The 27469-nt window shown below is 41.9% G+C and overlaps 1 protein-coding gene and 1 long non-coding RNA gene across 2 annotated transcripts in view; one reads left to right on the top strand and one right to left on the bottom strand.

Annotated features, from left to right (window-relative positions):
• GNA14 (G protein subunit alpha 14) overlaps nt 1–27469 on the top strand; it is a 228435-nt gene that overhangs the window by 111200 nt on the left and 89766 nt on the right. The window contains exon 2 of the mRNA XM_054501916.1: nt 10930–11114. Within this exon, the coding sequence (XP_054357891.1) occupies nt 10930–11114 (185 nt within the window). The remainder of the gene's footprint in view (nt 1–10929; nt 11115–27469) is intronic.
• LOC129044200 (uncharacterized) overlaps nt 13417–27469 on the bottom strand; it is a 79451-nt gene continuing 65398 nt past the window's right edge. The window contains exons 3-5 of the long non-coding RNA XR_008504630.1: nt 22571–22672; nt 22045–22122; nt 13417–13679 (exon numbers count right to left, since the gene is read on the bottom strand). This is a non-coding gene — a long non-coding RNA (uncharacterized LOC129044200). The remainder of the gene's footprint in view (nt 13680–22044; nt 22123–22570; nt 22673–27469) is intronic.

The following is a 27469-nucleotide window of genomic DNA, read 5'->3' as shown; positions in this document are numbered from 1 at the left end:
GTGGGATACAGAGAAGGGAGTGTTCAGAGGGAAGTTTATAGCAATAAACATCTAAATCAACAACAAATAGCCTAATGATACATCCCAAAGAACTAAAATACAAGAACAAACCAAACCCAACATTAGTAAAAGGAAAGAAATAATAAAGATCAGAGCAAAACTAAATGAAATAGAGACTAAAAAAAGTACAAAAGATCAATGAAATGAAAAGTTGGTTATTTGAAAAGATAAACAAAATTGATAAATCACTAGCTAGACTAACCAAAAAGAGAGAAAACCCAAATAAACATAATCAGAAATGAAAAAGGAGACATTACAACAAATACTACAGAAGTACAAATGATCATCAGAGATTATTATGAACAACTATACACTGATAAGCTGAAAACCTAGAGGAAATGGATAAATTCCTGTAAATATACAACCAACCAACCAAGCTTGAATCAGGAAGAAATAGAAAACCTAAACCAATCAATTACAATTACTGGGATTGAATCAGTAATAAAAATATCTCCCAACAAAGAAAAAGCAGGACCAAATGGATTCACAGCCAAATTCTACCAAATGTATAACGAAGAACTAATACCAATCTTCCTGAAACTATTCCAAAAGATTGAAGAGGAGGGAACTCTCCCTAACTCATTCTACAAGGTCAGCATTACCCTGATACCAAAACCAGGCAAGGACACAACAGAAAAAGAAAACAACAGGCAGATATCCCTGATGAACATAGATGCAAAAAATCTTCGACTAAATACTAGCAAATCAAATCCAACAGCACATTATGAACATAATGCACCATGACCAACTAGAATTTATACCAGGGATACAAGAATGGTCCAACGTATGCAAATCAATAAACATGATATATCACATCAATAGAATGAAGGACAAAAACTATGTTATTACCTCAATAAATGGAGAAAGAGCATTTGACAAAATTCAACATACCTTCATGATAAAAACTCAACAAACTAGAAATAGAAGGAACATACCTTGAAATAATAAAGCTATGAAAACCTCACAGCTAACATCATACTGAACTGGGACAAGGTGAAGCTCTTTCTTCTAAGGTATGGAACAAGACAAGGATGCTCACTTTCACCACTCCTATTCAACATAGTACTGGAAGTCCTAGCCAGAGCAGTCAGGCAAAAGAAAGAAATCAAAGACATCCAAATTGGAAAAGAGGAAGTCAAATTGTACCTCTTTGCGGGTGATATAAACTTATTTTTTCCTGAGTGTGCCTGAAGGAGACACATTTTATTAGACATTTGAAATGTTATAATCTATAAACAAGATATGATTTCATATCTAGAAAAACCTAAAGACCACCAAAATAAACTCCTAGATTTGATAAATTTCCATAAAGTTATAGGACACAAAATCAACATACAAAAATTAGTACCATTTCTATACACCAATTGTGAACCAGCTGAAAAAGAAATCAAGAAAGCAATGCTATTTATAATAGCTATAAAGAAATAAAATACCTAGGAATAAATTTAATCAATGAGGTGAAAGATCTCTGCAAAGAAAACTACAAAATGCTACTGAAATAAATTGAAAAGGAAACAAATGGAATTAGACATCCATGCTCATGGATCGGAAGAATTAACATAATTAAAATGACCATATTTCCAAAAGTAATCCACAGGTTTAATGCAATCCTTATCAGAATACCAATGTCATATTTCACGGCATGAGAAAAAAAAATCCTGAGTTTCATGTGGAAGCAAAAAAGAGCCTGAATAGCCAAAGCAAAGCAATCCTGAGCAAAAAGAACAGGTCAGAAGCGATGCCTCACACCTGTAATCCCAACATGTTGAGAGGCCAAGGCGGGAGGACCACTTGAGGCCAGGATTTCAAGACCACCCTGGACAACACAGTGAAATGCTGTCTCTATAAAAAAATTTTTAAAAATTAGCTGGATGTGGTGGCACACACCTGTAGTCCCAGCTACTTGGGAGACTGAGATAGGAGGATCACTTGAGCCCAGGAATTTGTGGCTGCAGTAAGCTAAGATTGTACCTCAGCACTCTGGCCTGGGCAACAGAATGAGACCCTGTCTCTTAAAAAAAAAAAAAAAAAAAAAAAAAAGGTGCTTCTGTACAGCAAAGGGAACAGTCAACAGAGTGAATAAAACAACTTGTTGAATGGGAGAAAATATTTGCAAACTATTAATCAACAACGGGTTAATATCCAGAATATACAAGGAACTCAAATAACTCAACAACTTAAAATCAAATAATGCCATTAAAAAGTGGGCTAAGAATATGAATATGAATGTTTTTAAAAGACATACAAATGGCCAACAGGTATGTGAAAAAATGTTCAACATCACTGATTGTCAGGAAATGCAAATCAAAACCATAATGAGATACCACCATTCCCTAGCTGGAATAGCTACTACTAAAAAGACAAAAAATGACATGCTGGCAAGGATGCAGAGAAAAGGGAACTCATACACTGTTGGTGGGAATGTAAACTAATATAACCACTATAGAAAACAATATGGAGAATTCTCCAACAACTCAAAATAGATTACCATACAATCCAGCAATCCTATTACTAGGTATTAATCCAAAGAAAAAAAAATCTGTATATCACAGGAATACCTGCGCTTGCATGTTTATCACAGCCCTATTCACAATAGCAAAGATAAGGAATCAACCTAAGTGTCCATTGATGGACAGATGGATAAAGAAAGTGTGGTATATATACATAGTGGGATACTATTCAGCCATAGAAAAAGAACGAAATCATGTCATTTGCAGCAACATGGATGGAAATGGAGGTCATTATGTTAAGTGGGATAAGCCAGGCACAGCAAGACAGATACTGCATGTTCTCACTCATAGGTGGGAGATAAAACACTTTGTCTTGTGGAGCCGAGAATAGAATAATAAATACCAAAGGCCAGGAAGAGGGTGTGGGTGGGAGGGAAGGATGAAGGGAGGTTGATTAGTGGGTACAATCATGCAGTTAGATAGAAGAAATAAGCTCAATATTTGATAGCAAAGTAGAGTGACCATAATTAGCAACAGTGTATTGTATACTCAAAGTAGCTAGAAGAGAGGACTTGAAATGTTACTGACACATAGACATGATAAATACTCAAGGTGATGGATACCCCAAATACCCTGGCTTGATTTTATGCATGTAACAGATATTCATAGGTACCCCATAAATATGTAAAATACTTTGTATCCATAAAAAAGATGCATGCAGATGTAAAAAAATGCACATATGGCAAATAGGAGAAATATATTATTTTTGATATCTCAAATTAGAAAAATAATTATTCAAAAATTCTCTGTGATTAAAACTTGTTAGCATGACCCATTGACTTTGTCTGATATAAGAGGTACTCCCAAATCAAGTTAGGACTTGAAAATTCTTTATCAAAATGAGACCCAAAGATGATAGAAAGTAGCAGGAAATATTTGGAATTGCTGCTCTTCTTAGTTAGGCAATAAAGATGGTTTTGCAGATTAAAGAATCAAAAGACTAATAAGGCAGGGCATGGTGTCTTACACCTGTAATCCAGCACTTTGGGAGGTCAAGGTGGGCAGATAGCTTGAGTCCAGAAGTTCGAGACCAGCCTGGCCAACATGGTGAAACCCCGTCTCTACTAAAAATACAAAAATTAGCCAGGTGTGGTGGCGCATGCTTGTAATCCCAGCTGCTCGGGAGGCTGAGGCAGAAGAATTGCTTGAACCTGGGAGGCGGAGGTTGCAGTAAACCAAGATCGTGTGACTGCACTCCAGCCTGCGCAACAGAGCGAGACTCTGTCTCTCTCACGCACACACAAAAAAAACCTAACAAAAATAATACAACATATTTTGAATTCTGCTCCATTGTTCTGCTGTTGTTTTTTAATCTTAAACTGTGTATTGAGCCTCATCACTTAGTTTCTTTCAACTCTTTTTTATTTTGAAAGCCTCGTATTAACCTCTTTTGTTGAGACAGCAGCCATGAACTCTGTCTCCAATTGTTTCTAGTTCTCTGTTGCCTAGAATTATTGCTACTTCTCCTTTTATGGTGAAAAATAGCACCTCCTCTATTCGCAAGAACAGAAGCTGGGAGAGTGACCTGGCTGTGATGGTGATGTAGGGGCTGGACAGAAACTGGCAGGAGTAACTTGAAGAAGTGAATCTTATCGACACTTTAAAAATGTTTTCCCCCGGAAACTGAAAAACAGAGCTCCAGAGGGGATATTTTATTCATGCAGAAATAAAGTTGGAACTTGCTTGGAAAAAAAAAAATCAACTAAACTGAATGTAATGCAATAGCTTGAGCATTCCAGTCCCAGGCATATTCTATTAGCACAGGTTCCCCTTTGAAGGGCCCCAGAGAAGTGTTTCCCAACCAGCCTGTGGACCGGGTGCATCCAAACCCCTGGAATACTGGTGAAAAATGTATATTTTCAAATCTGTCAAAATTATTAGACCTGACAAGGGGCCCAAGAATCTGCATTTTTAATCAGCATCCCTCTCCCTCATTGGATGCTGTCCTGCACTTAGGTAGGGAGTCATTTGGAATTTCTCTCAGCATTAGCTGATTCTCTCTTAAATCAGTATCTTTTTTGTTTTGGTTTTTGTTTTTCCTAGACGGAGTCTCACATGTCGCCCAGGCTGGAGTGCAGTGGCGCGATCTCGGCTCAGCTCAGAGCAACCTCCGCCTCCTGGGTTCACGCCATTCTCCTGCCTCAGCCTCCCGAGTAGCTGGGACTACAGGAGCCCGCCACCACACTCGGCTAATTTTTTGTATTTTTAGTAGAGACGGGGTTTCACCGTGTTAGCCAGGATGGTCTTGATCTCCTGACTTCATGATCCTCCCGCCTCCGCCTCCCAAAGTGCTGGGATTACAGTCGTGAGCTACCGCGCCCGGCCCATAAATCAGTATCTTTAACAAGCCCCAGGGTTGCAGTACACACAGGTGCAGAAACTCCTGCGGCATGGGTAGCTACTGCCCAAGGTCAGTCATGAGTTCTCTGGGGCCAAGCAGAGTGCCCCCAAAGGCCTGGCACCATCCTCTGGGCAGGCCTCTTTGCTGCTGAAAACCGCTCCTTCCTAAAGATTACAAAAGGAATTTTCTTAAGTCCTTTATCCCCCCCATTAAAAAGCCCTGAAATGGAACCTGAGCCTCCCAGTGTGCTGGCACCTGGCCTCAAGTGTCTTCATCAGAGCCCCTGCTCGCTGGTGAGGTTGCTTTGCATACACAACAGACTCATCTACTCTGAGGGGGAAATCCACCTCCTTGTTGCTTTTCAAAACAGAAGCCATCCTGACTGTCTACAGCCAATACACACCCATTCATGAATATTTTATTAGGCTCTTACTCTGTGCTCTTTTAGGCTCCAAAGATACCAGGAAACGAGAAAAAGAAAAAAGATCCCTGTCCTTAGAGAGCCAACCTGCTGGTCACATCCGTTATGCGCATGTCTGTCTTCCGCCTGTTGGGCACATAGATGATTTAGACAGCATGAGCAACATCCAGAACTGTGTCCTCATTCTTGTTCTGACTTCTTTTGTTCTGTTTACATTGTCTCATGCAAAACTGAGCTACAAACAGTGGCTTCTCACGATGGTTTCAGAACACATCACAGACAATTGGGAGATGGTGCTTCCTATCTAGGAAGCTTTATCAGCCTGCTTTGGCTCTCTGGGAGGCAGTCTTTCTGAATTTTACATAAACATTAGAACAATTGGCTTTCTGTTTTGATGTCCTTGGACTATAACTTGGGAAAGATTTATGTTGCTTTGGCCTCTGTTTCCTCCTGGCTCCTAAAGGCCTTTTGTACTTATACGAGTTTCAATCCTTGGTTATTTTGTATTGGGATGAGGTTAATGGGTAGAATTTCAGAAGACTCTAGAGAGAAGAGTGGTGGAATCTCCTTTAAGGATGAAAAGTAAACGGGTAAATTTCACATAAGAAATGATAATTCATATGTATTATTTTCCAAAATGTGGTTCCCAGATCACTGGTGATAGACAGGATTTTTTATTTGAAATATTGCTGAAGTCATTTGTTTTGTTATATTTAGTTTGATCATGGCAAATAATACTGGTCTTTTACTTGTGACAGGTTTCCTTTCATTACAAGTTTATTGAAATAATAAAGCTAAATATTAAATAATCACACAGGTGACATATGGGTCTGAGAAATATCACAAGGTTGGTACACAGATAATTGAGGTTTGGGAAACGCTAGTTGAGTGGAAGGCCAGGAGCAAGTGTCTTGTAGGAAAACTCCCAGCCTGCAAGGTCAAAGGCTCACAGCTCTCACCCACAGTAAGCAGGAAGCTGGTGGAGGTGAGCTTTATAGAAAGGAAATTATCTGTATGTGCCAACTAGCAAGGTCTCTATGTTCAATTTAACCAGTAATTGAGTGTCCGCCCTGGAAAAGGAAATATCTCAAGTTTAGGGTGAGAGGGGAGGCAGAGGATCCAAGGCAAACCTGTATAGCAGGAGACTTGGGAGATTATGGGAGCCTTAGACCAGGAGCAGTTTTATCCCCTGCTGAGAGGTCAGAGAGGATCCACGCAGAGAAAGGGACGTTAAGTCCTCTAGTGAATATATTACTGGCCAGGGTGCCTTCCCCAGAAGGTTGCCACTGATTTTATGACAAAGGACAGTTGCAGTTGGATGATGGTGAGCAACTATCTCAAATATATCAGGTGCCAGGCCAGGCATGGTGGCTCACGCCTGTAATCCTTGCACTTTGAGAGGCCGAGGCAGGAGGATGGCCTGAGCTCAGGGGTTTGAGACCAGCCTGGGCAACATGGCAAAACCCTGTCTCTACTAAAAATACAAAAATTAGCCAGGTGTGGTGGCGCATGCCTGTAATCCCAGCTACTGGGGAGGCTGAGGCACGAGAATTGCTTAAACCCAGAGGTGGAAGTTGCATGCAGTGAGCTGAGATCATGTCACTGCACTCCAGCCTGAGCAACAGAGCAAGACTCTGTCTCCAAAATATATATATATATATGGTGCTGAAAGTTTAAAAGTACTTATTACCATTGTTGGATTTTATTTTCAAATATGAAAACAGAGAAAAACTAAATGGAGAAGAGCCGTTTCCCCTAATTATATTTGAAACAGAGTCTAGAGACGGAACTGTAGTTTTATTCTTTCTTTCGCTCCGTGACTTTATGGATTGGGTCCAGGATTGCAAGCCCTCTGGACTGTGACCCCTCCACCCCTAGCCTCATTACATGTAAGTGAATCCCTTTGGAACCAGACACCAAAATTGACCTTTCAGTTAAAAGACCTCCCACTCCTTGTAAACCAAAAAGCTGCTGCCAGGGTGAGGGTTTCTGTTCTCTTCACTGTGTGTAGCTGTTCAGGCTGCAGAGGACCCTCCACCAGCACATGCATTTTATGGGGATGCAGGTGAGAAATTCCTCGCAAAGAGATAAAAAACAAGGCAGAGCAGACCCATGCTACTGAAACAAACCACATATATTCTAATAGGTAGTTAGGTAGGATCTACGTCACCCAGTCCTCCAATCACCAATAATTTTCACTCTAAAAATCATACCCTTTGGATTTTTCTTTTGCTTTTTGTGAATAAATGAACAATCATATACTTGATGTGTGAGTGTTGAGTTTCTGTTTGGAACAAGTGAGGAAACTCAACTGAGATCCTCAGCTTGAGTTTAACTGGTCCCTGTGGTCCTGGTCACCGCTGTCATTATAGACAGATTGATGCCATCATCTACCTTCCCCTGCATTCACCTGCTGCTGGGACCATCTTATTTATAGCAGATCTCTGCAGGCTGAAAGGTAAAGTTCCAAGGATTGAAATCTCTGTACCAGGTGAAGACTGCACGTAAGCTGATAGGAGCGATGGATGAGACCATGTACTTGGGGGAAATAAGCAGTGTAAAATCAGCTCATAACTAGGGGTAACACCCCATAACTAGGGGTGCTATCCTGGGACGTGCATACACCAACATAAACCTGCATTTGGACCCAGGCCACAACACTTCCAAACTGAGTGACTTTGGACAACCAATTTAATCTTTCTGATTTTCCATTTCCCTTCTGGAAAAAAAAATACACTAGCTGGGTGATGCTGAGGCTTAAATGAGAGTGGAGGATCTCTGCAAGGTGAGTCTCTTTGCTCTCTCAGCCCTCGGTTCTGTGTGTCTTTCAGTCCCTCTTCTTTGCCTTTACTCTGCCCTCTTTTGCCCCACATTTGGTTTTTTAATTCTTTGAACAACCACAATTTAAAACTAAAGAATATTTTAAAATATGGATATTTATTGAATACATCTATATCTTCTCTTGTATGAACCCTTAAAATCACTTTTAACGTTTTCTTTTTGAAATACTCCATGTCTGAAATAAAAAATGGGTGGCTTTGAAAAAATGTTTGTGTGTTTGGGGCTGGAGGTGGGGTTAGCTTTAACTATTAATAACATTGTAAGTGAATGGCTCTTTCTTATTAGCAAAAAGATTCTCTTAGTGTAGATTTTTGGGTATGTCTTGAGTGATTTTTCTGGCTTCAGGACCAAAACCACAGCCTGTCTTGAGGTGATTACATAATCTCTGCATTCACATCAGCTTCACAATGTGTAAATATAGCCATATTAATGTTTGCTTGGGGTAATCTAGCACTGGATTGTGGCTCAACTCTGCCGGGTAGAATAAGAGACCGACGTGGCCGTATCATAGTCACATGCAGGGACTCCAAGATGCTGCAGGAGTAGAGAGCTAATCTGACTTGGGACTTTGAACCCAGCTTGGACAGTATAAGGTCTTTCTACAGGTCCTCACTTCTCATATAGGGTTTGTGCAGCCAAGAGTCATTACAAAATGGTGGCTCCCAGGGGCACGTGGTCTCATCACAGTTTATCCTTGTTCAATTCATGTCTCGTTTTTCTGAGGTTGTCCATGATATAAGACCTATGGAGGAAACCTGCTGACTTCTCATGTTTGTTCCATTCAGTCCTTCATTGACCATTTCTTTGGGTGCTTTCTATAAAGCAGGCACATTGTTCGTGGTACCCAAATGTGTGAATCTCGGGCCCTGCCTTTACTGGATGAAAGGTATGGTGAGAGATATATTTGCAAGCAAGCATTTAGGCGATGTTCTGCTTCTGGGTATCCAAGGCACTTTGAGGGCCTAAAGCAGGCAGGGCTAACTGTTGGTGGCATGCAGGGGAAGGAAATCCTTTCTAGGATACGTGATGTCTGTGGTGAACATTGAAGGCCAAGGCATTGACACCTGACTTCCAGCCCCAATTCTGCATCTGCACCCAACCTTGGCTTGTCCCCTGACTAATTACCAGTTTTCTGGTCTCTGAGATGGGAGGACAGTGTCTACCTATCCTGTCTCTGGAGGCTGAAACAAGGCCAGTGAGACTGTGTGTGAGGACACTCCCCATCTGGGGGTTCTCCCATGTGCCCCAGCAGCCTGAGCCTGCGAGACAGTGGGTTGGCTGAGGTTTGAGGTTCAGTGTGTAAGTGTGGACTTTGGGTTTCTCCCCTTTAGATCAGATTGAGACATTCTTCTCTAATAATTGAGTTTGTCATTGTAGTTCAATTCTGAGTAAATCCCAGTTCTTTCTCTTGCCGACTGTGAACTTGCAGAGATTATTTAACCAATTAGAATCTTAGGTTTCTTATCTGTAAAATGAAGATGATAATTGTATTCGTCTGTTTTCACATTGCTACGAAGAAATCCCTGAGACTGGGTAATTTATAAAGAAAAGAGGTTGAATTGGCTCACGGTTCCACAAGCTGTACGGGAAGCATGATGCTGACGTCTGCTCAGCTTCTGGGGAGGCCTCAGGAAGCTTACAATCATGGTGGAAGGTAAAGGGGGAGCAGGAACTTCATGTGGCCAGAGCAGGAGCAAGAGAGAGTGAGGGGGAGGGGTGCCATACACTTTTAAACAACCAGATCTTGCAAGAACTCTCATGAGAACAGCACCAAGGTGAGGGTGCTAAAGCATTCATGAGAAACCACCCCCATGATCCAGTCACCTCCCACCAGGCCCCACCTCCAACACTGGGGATTACAATTCAACGTGAGATTTGGGTAGGGACACAGGTCTGAACTGTATCAGCAATAGCATATATTTCATCAAGTGGTTGTGAGGAGCCATGAATAGGATACATCATGTTCCAAACATGGTAAAGGGGTGTCATATGATAAATTATCTTTATCAAAGAAAATATTAGCAAATATTTTAATTCTGTTGTCTAAATTGCTATTACTTATACTGCAACTTTTACTACCTTTTCAAACAAACTCTCAATCTAATATGAATGTAGGGTTTTGATGTCATTTTTCACATATGTTCTATCTGGACTTCTAATGCACATTTAAGAACAATAGGGATGGCTTCATACTGTAACACGTTCCTTGGCTGCCATGTGCAAGTGTTGTGAGTTTCGAGGACCTCCTGAACTGTGTGTTGAGACGTGAAAAGAAGCAAGCACATAGACATTTGGCACCGCTGGGAAATGGTGCTTTCTTGTGCAGGGATGAAGAATATTTGTGTATCTGAAAGGAAGGAGTTGACTGATTCATGAGTCTTTTTCTCTCCTCCAAGTGTTCCTATGGCTCAAACCCTCCCTGCACCCTGACGCAGCCCTATCACTGCCACTGCCATCTTCGCAGTGACAAAGCTTTCAAATGCTCAGGTCTTTCAGACATGGTTGCCTGTTTTTCAAGGACTTAGGGCAAGGATTTGGGGAAGCATTTCCCTGGACTGAGGATGGCACTTGCCTGAGGCTTGGGCTGGCATTGCTCTGTAGCCTAAAACTGCATAACCATTTGGCAGTCCCTTCCAAATCCAACCCATCAACCTATTAATTGGGATGTGGATTAATACTGCCAGGAGGTCATCTGTTTCTCCGTGTGTTCCTTTGGAAGTCTGCTGACAGTGTTTTCCACTTGTTTTGTCTTATAGGAACTGGTGAAAGTGGGAAAAGCACCTTTATCAAGCAGATGAGAATTATCCATGGGTCTGGTTACAGCGACGAAGACAGAAAGGGGTTCACGAAGCTGGTTTACCAAAACATATTCACCGCCATGCAAGCCATGATCAGAGCGATGGACACGCTAAGGATACAGTATGTGTGTGAACAGAATAAGGTAACGTGCTTAGGGAGTGCTTGCCCTATTTGTGAATGTGTGCCTGCCCACTCTGGTTAGCACAAAGATTCCCTCAGTGCTTTGGTCAGATGCCAGAAGACGCTCTTGTTCCCTGGGGTGTGGGGATCACTGAGAGGAGTTTAAGGAATTTAGTTAGCCCCCTGGTCTTCTTTCTGCAGGACTTCTCTCATGGTGGTAGAGTGAGGCTACGCAGTGTGCAGGGATTCCGAAGTTCGGGCTGTTATTTAGGTTGCTTATTTCCGGCGCTGAGAAAAGGAAGTCATACATTTTCTCTTTCTGCTAAGAGACCCAGTTAATTTCTTCATTGGAGCAATGGGGACATTGGGTTTACAGTGGCCAGCATTTCAAGAATTCCCAGTCTCAGGAAATGTTTTCACTAATTGCTGCAGACTACTCAGAGAAATCAGTGAGTTTTGTTTGTTTTTTCTGGGAGTTCACCCTTCTTGGGAACTAAGTGACTGGCTCATGAGCACAACGCTAATGGCCCAGCCAGCAATGTGCTCCCATAAAGTGCTGGTGTCAAGCTGCCATTTGCTTTCCCCTCACCACCAGTTACTTAAAATACAAATCTGCTGAAAACCAGAGGAAAATAATGAGGCAGGAAGGAGAGAGGAGGAGGAAAATAAAATTTTATATGGTATATTGGAACGCAAATCCGGAGGAGAATAATACTGTGTCTGAGTTCATTAAGCAACTAGATTAGAAATAAGAGTTTATTTAAAATAATTGATACCAAATTACAACATGACATGATGATAAAGAGAAAAATTCTGTGTCAGACGGGTCTCTCGTGGATCTGTGAAGAAGGAATTTAGCTAGTAAAATGCCAGAATTGCATGGGCTTTAGTATGGACCCCTAAGGACAACTTTATTATGAACTTGTGGCACCTATACTCATATATATATGATTAAAAAAAGTTTTAAAGCAATCAATTTAAATTTTTACGGGATTACATAGGAAAACACAGTAGGCACCAAATTTTAGACTTGCCTTTACCTCATCTCTACAATCTATGTCTTTACCATCATTTCCTTGCAGTCCTGAAGAAATGAAGGAACACATCTTGCCTACAATTTCACCCTGCAACAGAGTCATGCTAAAACTTGTGTAGGATGGGCCGGGCACGGTGGCTTACGCCTGTAATCCCAGCACTTTGGGAGGCCAAGGCAGGTGGATCACCTGAGGTCAGGAGTTCGAGACCAGCCTGGCCAACATAGTGAAACCCCGTCTCTACTAAAATTATAAAACATTAGCTGGGTGTGGTGGCAGTCACCTGTAATACCACCTACTAGGGAGGCTGAGGCAGGAGAATCACTTGAACCTGGGAGGTGGAGGTTGCAGTAAGCCAAGATCGCACCATTGCACTCCAGCCTGGGCTGGAAACTCCGTCTCAAAAAACAAAACAACAAAAAAGTTGTGTGGGGTGAATTAGCCTACAGCAAGGATATCCAGTCTTTTGGCTTCCCTGGGCCACATTGGAAGAATTGTTTTGAGCCACACATAAAACACACTAACGCTAACAATAGGTGATGAGCTTAAAAAAAAATTGCAAAAAATCTCATTCTGTTTTAAGAAAGCTTACAAATTTGCATTGGGCTGCATTTAAAACTGTCCTGGGCTGCATTGTGGCCCACGGGCCATGGGTTGGACAAGCTTGGCCTATGGTATATCTGGTGTGAAGTAAGGTGAGAGGCGCACGCTGAGCCACTAGGAGATTCTAGAAGTGACTGAGATGATTCCTTTATACATTGCTGTGTCTTTTTGAAAAGGTACAGTTCTTTTTTTACTTACCCTTTCTAATGTACTCTAAAAATTAGGCTTTCTGTGGAGATTTAAGATGACTTCAGTGAAGAGGCAGGAATGTTCTTGGGGGTGATTTCAGTTCATCTGTTTTTCCCCTGTTGTAAAATGCGTTTTGTTTACCAGTCATGGTGAGGTGACTGGGCGAAGCTTGGAATTCAAGGATGGATTTGTAAACAGACCCAGTGGGGAGAAAAGTCTCCTGTGTAAGCCACTTCTGCTTACCTTTTGGCAGCAGCGTTTATAAAACCTAATCAGCTTAGTTATCAAAGCTTCTAGGTTTTTGCTTTTGTTTTGTTTTTCCTCATGAGCTCCTAGAGTACTCAGTTTATATTTTAAACAAAATGGTTTTATGTGGTTTGACATCTACCACTGTCTCCTTTTCTCTTGACCTTAATTATTTTGTCTAGGCCATCTCCGTTTGCCCCCTAATCTGTGTTAGTTTTCTAGGGCTGTTATAACAAAATACTTAAGATTGGATGGCTTAAGACAGAAATTTATTGTTTTTACAGTTCGTCATGCTAAAGGGCCAAAACCAAGGTTGATTGGTTCTAACTGGAGGCTCTGAGAGAATCTGTTGCCGGCTTCTTCCCCAGCTTCTGGTGGTGGCTGGAAATCCTTGCCGTCCATTGGCTTGTAGATGCTTTCCTCCAGCCTCTGCCTCTGCCTTTGCCTGGCTTCTCCCCTGTGTCTGCGTGTCCACAGCAGTGTCCTCTCTGGGTCTGTGTCCAAATTTCCCTTTTCTTATAAGGATACCAGTCACTGGATTAGGGTTGACCCTAATCCAGTATGACCTTATCTTGCTTGCATCTACAGAGACTCTCTTTCCAAATGAGGTTACACTCTGAAGTTTTGGGTCAGCATGAGCTTCGGGGGAACACAATTCAACCCCTCTGGCTCCCCAAGATTCATGTCCATCCCATGTGCAACATACATCTACTCCATCCCGACATCCCTAAAAGTCAACCCATTCCAGCATCAACTCTAAGACCCAATTCTAATCCAAATATCAACTCAAAAAGTCCCAAATCAGGCCGGGCACAGTGGGTTGTGCCTGTAACCCAGTACTTTGGGAGGCCGAGGCGGGCAGCCATCTCTTGAGCCCAGGGTTTTGAGATCAGCCTGGGTAACATGGTGAAACCCCATCTCCAAAAAAAAAAAAAATACAAAAATTAGCTGGGTGTGATGGTGCACACTTGTAATCCCAGCTACTCGGGAGGCTGAGGTGGGAGGATCCATTGAGTCTGCGAGGTGGAGGTTGCAGTGAGCTCAGATGGTGCCTCTGCACTCCAGCCAGGGGACAAAGTGAAACTCTGTTTTTTTTTTAAAAAAAAAAGTCACAAATCTCATTGTCTAAATTAGGTATGGGTGAGATTCTGGGTACAAACCATCCTGGGACACGGCCGGGTGCGTTGGCTTACACCTGTAATCCCAGTACTTTGGGAGGCCGAGGCAGGCGGATTACGAGGTCAGGAGATCGAGACCATCCTGGCTAACGCGGTGAAACCCCGTCTCTACCAAAAATAAAAAAAATTAACCGGGCGTGTTGGCGGGCACCTGTAGTCCCAGATACTCGGGAGGCTGCGGGAGGAAAATGGCGCGAACCTGGGAGGCGGAGCTTGCAGTGAGCCAAGATTGCGCCACTGCACTCCAACCTGGGCAACAGAACGAGACTCCGTCTCAAAAAAAAAAAAAAAAAAAAGAACAAACCATCCCTGGGCAGGATTCTTCTCCATCCATGACTGTGAAACTAGGATACAAGTCCATTGTACCTCCCGTCTCCTCCTCACTTGCCATGTCTGGCTCAAGTATCTCAATTCCTGTTGCATAAACTTTCTCAAACAGACACCTGGGATGAACTGAATGCTAAAATGGCTTAAGGAGAGGCAGAAGGTCAAATGGAAAGAACCCTTGATTGGCTCTAAAAAATCTGGGCTTTGCTCATGGTTCCACTGTGGGTCTAGGGCTGGGGTCTGCAAACTTTTCTGTAAAGGGCCAGGGAGTCAATATTTGTGGGCTATATGGTCTCTGTTGGAACTACCCAGTTCTGCTGTTGTAGTGCAGAAAGCAGACATAGGCAATATCTAATAAGTAAATGAGTAAGTGTGGCTCAATTATAAACTCTACGTACAGAATGTATAATAACAATAGTAAGTTAAGAATACAGTTGAGAATAGTAAGAACTACTTTTGACTCATGGGCCATGCAAAAAATTCACAGTCCATGAGTGGATTTAATCAGTTGTTGTACTTTGCTGACCCTGGTCCTGGGGAAGTCTCTGTTTTTCCATTTTCTTATCTGTTAAATGAGACATGCTCTGTCTACTTCATAAGCCACTATGAGCAAAAGGAAGTGATTTACAAATTAAATGACCCTCGAGAAACACAAGGTTATTATTGGGGCAGCTTCAAAAATCAGAAATAAGCTCATTTTCTTTTTATTACTTGTTTAGGTCATTTTCATCAATTTCTTCTCTATCATTTTCCTGTGGCTATTATTTCTAATAATTTTTTCTTAGAGCTAGTCTTGATTCCAAACATGAAACTGTGACAAAGTACCATGCTTAGGTCATAAAATGATTAGTGGTTCAGTCGTATTCAGTGATAGTTTAGGAGGCATGCTATATGTTATCTTCTTTACAAAGTATTGTATAACTTGAAACAATTGATTAGTTATGGCAGGGATGAATAAAACTTTAGCTTTTATTTTCACAGTGGTGCAGTCTTCTCATTACTTATTGCTGAGTATTTATTTCTCTATTATCTGCTGTTTTTTCTGTTTGTTTCTGTTTCTTTCAGAGCTGGGAACATTTTCTTATATATGTAGAAGAGAATTTAAAGTGGTTTTAGAGGGTTTTATTTTAAATGTTAGTGAGATTATTGCTCAGCTAGGCTATTGAAAGTCTTTGCCTATTACTTGACAGGCCACTTATTAAAGGAAATTTATCAGAAATTTAGTTCCGCATTTGTTTTTTAACTAACATGTTTTTTCAATTAAGATATAGCCTTGAAGATTTTTTTCTTATACCTTGCCTGCTTATTTTATTAAAAAGAAATGATTCATATGTATTTGCTCACTCTGTTGATAAACCTTAATTTTTATGAATGTCTCTCAAGAGTATTTTATGGGAGCAATTTGAATTTATGACTTCTTGAATAAATATTACAAAGGCATTTGCTCAGTGGCAGGGTTCCTAAGTCTGAGTTAGCTTATAACTCATGTTTACTTGTGATGATTTCACAGAAGCCAGAAAAGCATCATAATTTTTGCTGTTTGCAGTCTCTTGAACTTGGGAAATTCTCATTCTAGGCCTGTCCTACAGTGAAGGAAAAAAATATGAACCCCTTAAAGGTTCTGCAGAATCTGCTTGCATGATGTAGATACAGAATTTCCCAAGGGCAAAGGTCAGCCCTACGTGACATCTCAAAAACGCGTTAGTTCCATATTCAGTAATCTCCAGAAAAAAAGGAGGACTACAGGCTCTTCACAGCTGACCCTAGCTCCTTCGCTGCCCTTCTGCTCTGCTTATAGGAGCGCCAAACTACACTGGGGTCATGTTGTATTTGCACGGGACTTAAATTTAATTGTAAGGGCAATCATGACAAGAACCAAAACAGATTTTTTAAAGAAGAGTTAATAGTTGATATGGTTTGGATCTGTGCCTGTGCCCAAATCTTGTGTTGAATTGTAATCCCCAGTGTGGGAGGTGATTGGATCATGAGGGTGGTTTCTCATGAATGGTTTAGCACCATCCTGTTGTCACTCATGACCGTGAGTGAGTTCTCATGAAATCTAGTTGTTTGAAAGTGTGTGGCACCCCCTCCCTCCCCAGCCTTGTTCCTGCTCTGGCCATGTGATGTGCCTGCTCCCCCTTCACCTTCGGCCATGATTGTAAGTTTCCTGAGGCCTCCCCAGAAGCCGAGCAGATGCCAGCACCCTGCTTCCTGTACAGCCTCCAGAACCATGAGCCAATTAAACGTATTTTCTTTATAAATTGCCCAGTGTCAGGTATTTCTGTTTAGCAATGCAAGAATGGACAAATACAATAATTAAACAGTAAGGGTATTATTTTGCCTGCCATTCCACTCCAAGTATCTAATTTAGAAGGCAATGTTTCTAGAAGTGTGAGGACTGGATTTGTCTTCAGAAAGCATTTTACTCTTCCATTAAAAGCTTTTGCTGCATTCAAAATCCAGTTGAGACTATGCACTTGAGCTGTCCAGTCAACCACCACTCTTAAAAGGTTGAATGTTTTTATTTGAATTAACTCACAAGGCCTCTGCTAATTTTGTTTGAAGTTTTTGCAGGTCCCACATTTGGATAAGTGGATGCCTTTATCACTTAGTCCCTTGGAGTTCCTCGTCTTCCTACTGCTGGGTTTATCAGGCACTAGGACATCCCAAACAATGATTCTCAGTCTTGGCTGCACATTGGAATCATCTGTGGGGCTGTTACGCCAATGCCAAGAGTATCACCCCCACAGACTCAAGAGTTAATGCTCTGTAAGGCAGCCTGAGCATGTGGATTGAGTTTTAGGTCCCTCCCAGGTGATTCTGATTGGGCAGCCAGGGTCCAGAACCACTGATAAATATGTGTCTTAACATAATTTGAAGGGGTTCAATTTGGATTCTGCTTTCCTGTCAACCTTTCCATAGCAGGAAGGGAGATTTCTGGTAATCTTTTCCATGGAATGACCTAATTAATCTCCACCCAAAGGTAAATGGTGCGGGCAGCATTGACAGTGTGTGTTGTGTTCAGCCGAACTGGGCTGCCTTGGTTATATTAGCCTTGCCAGTATCTCCAGGTGACAAACACAGCAAATGCTGTTTGTTTCCTTTGAGTCTTTCAGGGACAGAGCACAGCCTCATGCCCAGAGCTCCAGCTCTGAGATGCGGATGGGGGCAGAGGAAGAAGCTGCAGCGCATTCTCTCAAGGTCACATCAATGGCGCCTTCTTGCCTTCCTTCTCCTACTGTTGCTACATAGAAAGCGTAATTTCCTTTTGATGGATAAGACAATCAGAGATGCAGATTGTGTTAATAACAGGTTGAAGGTGTAGGTTTTGTTTATAATAAGAATACCATATGGGCCATGCCTGTAATCCCAGCACTTTTTGGGGCCGAGACAGGAAGATCTCCTGAGGTCAGGAATTCGAGACCAGCCTGGCCAATATGGTGAAGCCATGTCTCTACTAAAAATATATATAAAAATTAGCCGGGCATGGTGGTGCATGCCTGTAGTCCCAGCTACTCTGGAGGCTGAGGCAGGAGAATCGCTTGAATCTGGGAGACGGAGGTTGCAGTGAGCTGAGATCGCACCATTGCACCCCAGCCTGGGTGACAGAGTGAGACTCCATCTCAAAAAAATATATGTACCATATGATTTTGCTTGTGAGTAAATAAAGACATTATATTAGGAAATTAGTTTGTATTTTTACTAATCATTAATATTTTGATTTACTGAGATAATTCATCAAGTATAAAACATAAGCATCAAACATCTAACTTCATATTTAAGCAATCAAGTGTGGTATTTTGGGGGCGGGATCATAGGAGAGTATATTTCTAACACCAGAAAGCGCTTCGATAAAGTCTCACATTTATGCATAAATAACTCCTCCAGCTTCACTTTCCATTCTCAGAAAGTGGAAGGCTGAATTTCCAGGAGAATTTCTTAAGGATGCGTGTGAAGAAATCAGGCAGAGTTCAGTGAAAATTTTATTGGAGAGTTTTTCGGGGCTGGGAGTATTTTAAGAGCCTCTTATGTTCTACTTTTTAAAACATCTGTTTAAATACATTTTTCTGTCCCACTTCCTCATCCAATTTGAAAAATTCAGATTCTGCACAAACCTTTGGGAACACAGAGGCCAATGTTCCAACTTTGGCTGTAGCCCAGGGTTGCTGGTTCTCTGGTGAATGTTAAACTCAGGCCCTGCTTCCCATGTCCTGGTGGGTGTTAAAAATCACATGGTCCCTTTTTCTCCTTACCAAGTACTCTGTTGAGCTCTACCTGTTGTCACAATAACAACAACAACAAACAACAAATTCTCCACCAAAATTCTAGGCAGGAGCTTTTCCATTTATCCCAACAGTTTTCTGATTAATCAGTGTTTACTTTAGTGTGAAAACTGCTGTAATCAGAGCTTGAAATATAAGAGTTTGGAAAATGGGAAAGAATAAGATGGGAAAGAAACTGAACTTTCTTCTTGATTGCCATCACAATTAAAACACCCACTACCCTTTAAGCCTGAACTGGGATATGAGGAAGTTTGGGAGCCAATGATGAGTAATAACATTGATTTAACCATTGCAATGTTAATAAATTCTTCCCCTACCTCAAAACTGAGTATGAACCTACCAAATCCAAAGAAATGCTTTTAAAACCTAATGAAAAAGGGAGATCCTGCAAAGTTACAAACAATCCAGAAACTAGTGAGGCCATCATTCTATTTGAACACTTATACATCCATCCAACACATGTGAAATATTTTTCTGAGTCTTTTAAATTGCAAGCACAGGAGTCTGAGGCAGGAGAATCTCTTGAACCTGTGAGGTGGAGGTTGCAGTAAGCCAAGATGTTGTCATTGCACTCCAGCCTGGGCAACAGAGCAAGACTCCATCCCAAATAAATAAATAAATAAATAAGTATTCCACTTTATATTGCTATCCTAAAATATAAAGGGGAACATTTGAAACACTCTCATAATTCACGTCTTTTGTGAATGTTAGAATCATTATCAGTGATGCTAGGAACATGCTCGTTAGATCTGAAATCCTTCAGAATTTGCTTTCCCACAGCAGAGCTGTGCCCCAGTTCTCTGGTGGTAAAAAGGCAACAGAGGTGTGTCTGTGCTGTTCTTCTTTCAGAATTGCATTTTCTAAACATCCAGTTACTTCACTGATCAATGAATGCCTCAAACATGTACCAAGAGGTAAATTCCCCTTTTGGGGTTGTTTTGGAGTCCTGCCAAGGGATTCAGGTGTTCATCTGGTATTAGTGAATTTAGGGGCCAGTTTGCTTATTAACTGATTAATAAGCTCTGCAACAGTATCCTAGGCAAAATATTCTAGAAAGCATCCCCTCTGTATTAAAAGTTTTAAAAAAATAAATTTAAGGGGTAAAAATGCAGTTTTATTGCATGGCTGTGTCGCATAGTGGTGAAGTCTGGGCCTTTATTTTTTTATTTTTACTTTTTTGAGATGGAGTTTCACTCTGTTGCCCAGCCTGGAGCATAGTGGCGCCATCTCAGTTCCCTAGAACCTCCGCCTCCAGGTTCAAGTGATTCTCCTGCCTCAGTCCCCCGAGTAGCCGGGATTACAGGAATATACCACCACGCCCGGCTAATTTTTGTACTTTTAATAGAGATAGGGTTTTGCCATGTTGGCCAGGCTGGTCTCGAACTCCTGATCTCAGGTGATCCACCCACCTCAGCCTCCCAAAGTGCTGGGACTACAGGTGTGAGTTACCATGCCTGGTCTGGGCTTTCAGTGTAACCATCACCAAGTAGTGTACATTGTACCTATTAAGTAATTTCTCCTCCCTCACCACCTCCCACCCTTCCTAGTCTCCAGTGTCTATTATTTCATACTCTGTGTGCATATGTACACATTATTTAGCGCCCACTTATAAGTGAGAATGTGAATTATTTAACTTTGTTTAAAAGCTTTTTTTTAAAAAAATTGGCGGTAGGGAAGGGGACATGTATTTTAAATGGAATATATTAACTAATCCGATATAAACAAATTGTTAAAAGGTTTTTGGCTTTGGTTTTGTTTAAATTTTTTTTTCTTCTTTTGAGACAGAGTCTCGCTGTGTCAGCCAGGCTGGAGTGCAGTGGCACAATCTCGGCTCACTGCAACCTCCACCTCCCAGGTTCGAGTGATTCTACTGCCTCAGCCTCCCGAATAGCTGGGAATACAGGCACCCACCACCATGCCCAGCTAATTTTTGTATTTTTAGTAGAGATGGGGTTTCACCATGTTGGCCAGGCTGCTCTCGAACTTCTGACCTCAGGTGATCCACCCGCCTCGGCCTCCCAACGTGTTGAGATTACAGGTGTGAGCCACCTCGCCCGGCCTCTGTTTTTGTTTTATCAGTAAACCTGCCTTTAGAGTGAAAAGCATATTCATTAGAAGCTAAGACAGTTTGCTTTTATAACTGATGCTTCTTTTTGGCAGCTAAAATGTTTTCAGGGAGCTTTGTGACATTGTATCTTGTGTACTTGACCTTGATTTCTGACACCAAAACCCTATCAGGTTTAATTTAAGATGATCTAAAACTGATGTAAAATATCTTTCACATTTAACTGTGTATTTTATCTAAATCAAATTTTAAAATAATGGCACTTTCTCTTTTTAAAAAAAATGGCATCTGTAATTAGAAGTAAAGATATGGGCTGGTTTGTGTAACTTGGCCATTTATATGACCTGGTTAGGAAGTTATTTGCCTCTGTGTGTGGGTGTACAATTCATTAAAGATAAGAGGATGACTGATTTTTCTAAATTTTCTTTTAAGAAAACACCACTAGTGTTCTAATCATTTGCATAGTTAAGTTGTGGTTGATTGTAAAAAGGTTGATGATAACAGGAATAACTCTGCGTGTGTATTTTGAGTGCCTCTAAGTTAGCTGCCTTCCTTTTATCCTGAAGGCAGTAGAAGTGGTTGAAAGATGGCATGTGGGAGACCATTAAGACTGACCAGTGGCAGCCCCTAGTTCTCTCCAAGGCTCTGAACTCCCGATCCCACCCACTGTATCTCTGCTTTGTGTTGATCTAGAATGTCTTGCCAGGTAAGTTGTGTAGAGACTTGCCTTTGCTTTGGGGTTTTATCATCATGATGGTCATTATTTGGATTCACTGATGTGTGGAGCCCTCCACAATGTTAGTAATTACTCTAAATGAGAAAGTTTTTCTTCCGAAGGTCAAGTTAGCTCTTGGTATACTAGAAAGGGACAACAGCTGGCCTAAAGTGAAATTCCTGCCCTGTCATTTTTATCCTCAACAGTTTTGGGTGGCTCCCCAAAACTCTCAGTGTTTTTATTCCCTTCCTCCATTGAGGGCTATGTTGGCTTCTGGTGATATTACAAAATTTAAACGTGTGAGTAACATACCTTCAGAAGTGAAAAATCACATTCTGCTGTGTCCTGAACAGGCTACCTTTTTCACCAAAGCTTCCTTTATTGGGCTTCCTAGTTAATAAGACACTGCATTAAGTACAATGTTATACATAATATGTCAATATAAGCTGTTTTACTTCATATAATACAAGAGTTCTTTTAAGACATATTAAAAAAGTATGAAGATATGGCCAGGCATGGTGGCTCACACTTGTAATCCTAATGCTTTGGGAGGCTGAGGCAGGTGGATTGCTTGAGCCCAGGAGTTCAAGACCAGCCTGGGCAGCATGGCAATATCGTGTTTCTACAAAAAATATAAAAATTATCCGAGTGTGGTGTGCATCTGTAGTCCCAGCTACTCAAGAGGCTGAGATGGGAGAATCACCTGAGCCTGGGGATGTTGAGGCTGCAGTGAGCCATGATTACACCACTGCACTCCAGCCTGGGTGACAGAGTGATACTGTGTCTCAAAAAAAAAAAAAAAAAAAAGTACCAGGATAAGCACCAGAAATACACATACACAGACTTGCAGTGAAGAACCTGTGTTCTCCAATGTGTGTGGCTTCCAGGTGCATCCTCACCCTCTTCCTGCTGATGATACCTCTCTTTTGGCTCTTTATGCCTATTTTTGAAACAATGAATTAATGGGTGGCCCATCGCTCCCTATTTTTGAGTGAATGAATGAATGAATGAGCGGCCCCTCCCTGAAACGTGGGCATCTGCATCTCCTGCACTCCTATACATCTCCACACCATGAGAACAAGCATCTATGGACAGGAAAGTCCTCACAGAGAGCTCAGGTCGGAAGGGCAGGAAGATGAGGAAGAATTCCCATGATATTTTTCAGGTTGCTTGATTTCTGTTAAATTTGGCGATGAGAGGGTTAAACGATTGGAGGATGATTTTCCCTAACCAATGTGCCCTTTCTGTGATTCCTCCACTCTCTCACTAGCAGAGAAAGGTCCAAACTGCACCAGGCACTTGGCTGGCTCTGGCTGTTCACACGTCTGAGTCCAGCCAACAGTGGGCTCTGTGTTAAGGGAAATCAAGAGCCTGTTCTTTTCAACCACGATCCTCACTTTCCTATCTTTAAGAGACAGGTTGTCATTACTGTTGTGAGAGATGTTTTGATTTTATATATTTGGCCAGAGATTACTCTTGTCACTGTCCACAAAGGTGTAACTTGATGTCCTTCCTAACCTCCATGCCAGGTCAAGACCTGTGTTACATTCCCCTGCCCCCTACTGCCCCCCACCCCCAATGGGGTCTCACTCTGTTGCCCAAGCTGGAGTGCAGTGGTGCCATCTCAGCTCACTGCAACCTCCGCCTCCTAGATTCAAGTGATTCTCCCACCTTAGCTTCCCGAGTAGCCAGGACTACGGGCGCACACTACCGCACCCGTCTAATTTTTGTATTTTTAGTAGAGATGTGGTTTCACCATGTTGGCCAGGCTGGTCTCGAACTCCTGGCCTCAAGTGATCGGCTGCCTTGGCCTCCCAAAGTGCTGGGATTACAGGCGTGAGCCACCATGCCCAGCTGACCTGTGTTACTTTGATTATGAACACCCATATATGACAGTTTTGCTTCCCTGCCTCCAAGTGAGTGGTATCTCTGCCACTGGAGGTTGATATGAAAGGCTGATAATGCCAAATAATAATTTTCACTTAGGAAACTTAGACAAGGAGACCTAACCCATAGCAATAGCAGACATTTGATAAATATTTGTTATATGAATGAAATGAACAGCACAAGCTAAGAGTGCTTTCTAAAGATTGGGCCCAAGAGGAGATAAAATTGGCAACTAGTCTGGTATTACACAGCTTCGAGGATTTAATGGTCCATTGCCTTGTGGAGGAGATCGTTGAGTAAAGGTTTCCTGGAGACCTCTAAGTCTTCAGTGACTCTCTGCTTGGGGGTCATGTACCACCTGCTCCTGTTAGTGCCCATCTCTCCCCATAGTGTGAAACTCTGTTACATGGCTGTCTCTTCCAGCTCTGGTTTTTTTTTTGTTTGTTTTTGTTTTTTTTGAGACAGGGTCTTGCTGTGTTGCATGGGTTGAGTGCAGTGGCATGATCATGGCTCACTGCAACTTCGACCTCCCAGGCTTAAGCAATCCTCCCACTTCAGCCTCCTAACTGGGACTACAGGTGTGCACCACCAGGCCTGGCTAATTTTTTATTTTTTTGTAAAGATGGGATCTCACTATGTTGCCCAGGCTGGTCTTGAATTCCTAGACACAAGTGATCCTCCTACCTTGGCCTTCCAAAGTGTTGGGATTACTGACGTGAGCCACAGAAACTGGCACCAGCTCACTCTTGAATTCCTCAAGAGCAATGCTGTATTCATGTCTGTTTCCTCCAGCTCTCAGACAAAGGCAATGCATAAACAAACAAACAAATACCTTTGAATTCCAGATGAACACCATTAGAAATCTCAAGTTATTATAACATAGTTTTGGCATTTTAAGGGGGGGGAACCCAATAGCAGATCAACAGCCTCTCTTTTACTATTTTTGCAAGCCTTGTGGTTTTTGGCAGCAGTGTCTGCCCGGCTCTGCCGCATGCTCATTCAGCTTCAACCACAGTGACCTCCTTTCTTTTGGTCCCTGTATTCACAATGCTCCTTCAAGTCCAGGACTTTTCCACATGCTCTTCTCTCTGCTTCCCTTTTCTCTTTGCCTGCCCAAGTCTTTCTCGTCCTCCACTACAATGGAAGATCCATGAAGGCCAAGGTCTATGCCTACTTTTTCCCACCTTTGTAGCTGCAGTGCCTGACATAGATGCAGGCCAGTTTGCCAAAAGCCTATCCACTGAAGAACCCATTCCTGGGGCAAAGGAATATGATTTTTTTAATGAGCTCATGCAGGTGACCTTAAGGCCACATTCTGGCCCTTCTTGAACCTGTCTCTCCCAGTGTCCAGCCTCATTTCCTCTCCCTATTGGATTGTGGTTTCCTGCTTCTCCCAGGCCTCACTGTCATCTCACATCCTCCATCTGCCGGAACGTCCTGAAACTGATTTCCTTTGTACTCATAAATAGCTAACTTCATTTATTTGTCTTAAATAAGAAATCTGGGCTGGGCGCAGTGGCTCATGCCTGTAATCCCAGCACTTTGGGAGGCTGAGGTGGGCGAATCACAAGGACAGGAGATCGAGACTATCCTGGCTAACACGGTGAGACCCCATCTTCACTAAAAATACAAAAAATTAGCCGGGCGTGATGGTGGACGTCTGTAGTCCCAGCTACTTGGGAGGCTGAGGCAGGAGAATGGCGTGAACCTGGGAGGCAGAGCTTACAGTGAGCCGAGATCGCACCACTGCACTCTAGCCTGGGCGACAGAGCGAGACTCTGTCTCAAACAAACAAACAAAAATCTGACAGAAGACTTTCTTTGACACCTTCTTTTTCCACCCACGCACCCTTGGGTTAGATACTCTTTCCGGTGTACCTGTAATGCCCAGCATCCTTCATATTACATTATAATTCTTAATTTATGCATCTCTCCCACTTCAGACCAAGAGTTCTTTGTTGGGGAATCATGTCGGGCTTACCTCTGCATCCCTTCGGGCTCAATAAACGTGAAGTCAATGATATTAAAACCCTGTGTGAAGACAATATTATGAACTCAAATGTATCTGAGAGATTCATCTACGTGGTAGTATCCATAACCTCAAAGGACATGCTCAGCTGTTCTCCCATGGGATAGAATTTTGCCTCCTTGACTACGGGAATGTGATATCGGACAAAAAGCAACAGGGGTCTACGTGGCCATGTTTGTCTTTTTCCAAAGAAATATTTGGCCATTGGGAATATTGCTTCTGAGTTGCAAGATAACCAAAAAGCCTTGCATGGGGCCCTCAATTTAGTTTGGGAAGCTTGGGATTGGCCATGCTTAGCTCTTAGGAAGTGTTTGTTGAGCTGCAAATGTACCCTTTCAGGAAAAGTTAAGTCTGTGACAAGGACTTCTCAAGCAGAGTCACCAGACAGCTGTTTTAGAATCCCTGAGGGCCAAAAAAAAAAAAAAAGTGCTGAAGGGAACAATGGCTTGCTTATGAACTAGGAGAGATATTCAATAGATAATACCCTTTTCATCAACCAAGTTTTAAAGAAATTGAGGATAAGACCAAACAGCAAAGCATAAGGTGACCAAAATGTATTGTGGTTAATGCTGAAGTATAGAGAGCGTGGGTCATAACTGGAGTGAGGACTTGTCCTAAACCCAGAATGTGGTAGACTTAGCTATAAGGTCATCATGTGTTCGGGAAGACTCAGGCCTGACCCAGCAGGGCAGTCCTCTAATGACATGGAAGAGTGGTGCGAAAGAGAGGAAGGGGCAGAGGCCAGGAGTGTCATGCAATTGCTGTGCCTCCTCACGGAATTATTGAATGTATCCCCTGTGTCATAGACCCATCACAGTTGTCTCTCCCAGTACTTTGTGAGCTCCCTAAGGGCAGGGACTGTGTATACTTCTGGGTGCTAAAATGAGTGTGAATCCATGTCAGGCACTCTATGCCAGTCTTTATTGGAAATATATGATTTTATCTTAAATAGTTCTTCAATGTAGGTACTATCACTTGCCCCAACTTTAGAGATACAGGCACTAAGGTTTGTGGAGGTAAATAACTTTCCCAAGATCACACAAGTAGCACATGTCAGAGTGGGAAACTGAGCCCAGGAGGCCTGACGTCCCAGGCAGAGCTGCTAACTATTGTTCTTTATGCCTCTTGATGGGTGATTCAAGGCCTTGTGTAGTGTTAGGGTATCATTTAATGATCTGATTATGAAAGTGCTAAATGAGGTGATTGGAGGATTCTCTGTCTCGAATTCTCTATTCCTGGCCTTTCATAAATTCCTTTGTCCCTGGCTGGGATCTAGCTGACTTACACAACTGTCAGTGTAATCTCTATCAATATTTACACAAGGGGTCATGCCATCAAAGAAACCAGAGAAATATCAGGATTAGCGCTTTCACTGGATGAAGTTTGAGGATTGAAGAACCTTCTGTTGAGTGGATTTGAAATAGTTGCATAGAAAATACTTTTTTATTTTCCTTGAAGAGAAGTAAACAAGCCAGAGATTATTTCAAATTTATTTTGCTAATTGAAACAAAGCATGACAGTGACCTTCGAACCAGTGCCAGTAAAAATCAAATAAAATCTGGATAGTATATTCTGAGAGTGATCTAAATGGGATGCCTTTTAGCAGGGGTTTGTTCAAATGTTTAAATTTTTAAAAAGAATGAGGTAAAGCTATGTTTATTGATATAAAAAGATTATCAATATATAACAGGCATGAGGGAAGTGAGGTATAGAAAGAAGTTTATGTGTTTATGAATATCCCTTTGTGTGTGTATGAGATACCTTTGATAAAGAATACATAAATAGTTACAGATATGTTATTTTTTCAAGAAATAAGAAACTG

This window comes from Pongo pygmaeus, chromosome 13, assembly GCF_028885625.2.
Source record: "Pongo pygmaeus isolate AG05252 chromosome 13, NHGRI_mPonPyg2-v2.0_pri, whole genome shotgun sequence".
Classification (NCBI taxonomy): domain Eukaryota; kingdom Metazoa; phylum Chordata; class Mammalia; order Primates; family Hominidae; genus Pongo; species Pongo pygmaeus.
Note: the sequence above shows the minus strand (reverse complement) of the source record. Positions and strands in the feature narration are given on the sequence as shown.